The sequence below is a fragment of the Psammomys obesus genome, unplaced genomic scaffold, assembly GCF_907164565.1.
Source record: "Psammomys obesus unplaced genomic scaffold, mPsaObe1.curated_primary_1811, whole genome shotgun sequence".
Classification (NCBI taxonomy): Eukaryota; Metazoa; Chordata; class Mammalia; order Rodentia; family Muridae; genus Psammomys; species Psammomys obesus.
Window position 1 is genome coordinate 4,790 of NW_026589754.1, and position 1,627 is coordinate 6,416.

Genomic DNA, 1,627 nt, shown 5'->3' on the forward strand with positions numbered 1-1,627 from the left:
ATAACATTCTTGCAGATTAAATTCATAAAAATTATTTGAACTAGCAGCATTTTTGGTATTCTATCTCATGTTATCACTATGATAGCATAATCGAATGCCACTTTGTACTTTTATACTGTAATTCTTTGTACTTTATACTGTAATTGTGAAAGTCCAGTGACAAACATGCACAGGAAATGCTGTACCATCACACAACCTAAGCATTGCCCTTTATTTCTCATCATTTAGGGTCATTCATTATGAATCCCTGGAATCACACAAGTAAGCCTGATTTCATCCTCATGGGGCTGACAGACTCCAGGGAGATCCAGCTGGTCCTCTCTGTGCTGTTTCTCCTGATATACCTGGTCACTGTGCTGGGGAACATTAGCATGATACTGATCATCCGTCTAGATGCCCAGCTTCACACTCCAATGTATTTCTTCCTTACCCACCTGTCATTCCTTGACCTCAGCTACTCCACCGCCATCACACCTAAAACCTTACAGAGCCTGCTGACTTCAGACAACAGCATTTCCTTCACAGGTTGTTTTACCCAGCTGTACATGTTCATCCTCTTGGCAGCTACTGAATGTTTTCTACTTTCCTCGATGGCCTATGACCGCTACGTAGCTATCTGCAACCCTTTACATTACCCAGTTGTTATGTCTTCACAATGCTGCCTTGCTCTCCTCACTGGGTCCTACATGACTGGAATTGTGGATTCCTCTGTTACTGTGCTTGACATGATTACACTACATTTCTGCAAGTCCAATGTCATCCATCATTTTTATTGTGACACATCTCCACTTCTGTCTCTGTCCTGCAGTGACACACAGGTAGTTGAAATCATTATATTCATTTTTGCAGGTTCCACTATTTTGGGGTCCCTCATCACAATATCTGCATCCTATGTGTCTATTCTTTCAACTATTTTGAAGATAAATTCTACTTCTGGGAAGCAAAAAGCTTTCTCTACTTGCGCCTCTCATCTCCTTGGAGTTACTGTCTTTTACAGTACTCTGATTTTTACTTATTTAAAGCCAAGTCAGTCCTATTCTTTGGGAAAGGATCAAGTAGCCTCTATTTTCTACACCATTGTGATCCCCATGCTGAATCCACTTATTTATAGTCTCAGAAACAAAGAAGTGAAAAGTGCTGTTACTAGATTAATGAAAAAGAGACAAGAACCCAGGAAGTTAAGATAAGAGTTACACTAATCATTCAGCCACATCGCTTCCATTTGCATGTTCCCTTGATGAGGGTCTAAAAACAATTACAATTAGATTTCCTTTCTGGGTTTTTTCTCATACAAACATCAGTTGGGAATTTGCAGAAATGCAGTTTTACATGTCAGTTTTCCTGGATGAATTTCATTGAACATGCACTACACACTTGTCTTTTGTTCTGTTTTAAGGAATACTAGTTTGCAACATAAGAAACGTGTTTAAAATTCTTAGAGCTATACCATATAAAATCTCATACTTAGTAAACAATTAAAAATATAACAGAAAGATAATTTAGGCAGTGACTATACTTTCAGAAATCGCTCACTATATAATTTGCAGTCTGCTATTAGTTAAATAATTCTTGACAAGAAACTAAATTTAGTATTCAGTTTCCTCAGCAGTGCAAGAGGAATAATAAT

The 1,627-nt window shown here is 37.9% G+C and overlaps 1 protein-coding gene across 1 annotated transcript; it reads left to right on the forward strand.

The window, feature by feature from the left end:
• Positions 1-239: 239 nt before the first annotated feature.
• LOC129675393 (olfactory receptor 8H1-like) lies at positions 240-1,187 on the forward strand. Its single transcript, XM_055605430.1, has one exon. It carries the CDS (start codon positions 240-242, stop codon positions 1,185-1,187), a length of 948 nt encoding a protein of 315 aa, XP_055461405.1.
• The last annotated feature ends 440 nt before the right edge of the window (positions 1,188-1,627 follow it).

Excerpts from the sequence above, each read along its gene's own strand:
- LOC129675393 (XM_055605430.1), top strand. The coding sequence starts at position 240 with ATGAATCCCTGGAATCACACAAGTAAGCCTGATTTCATCCTCATGGGG.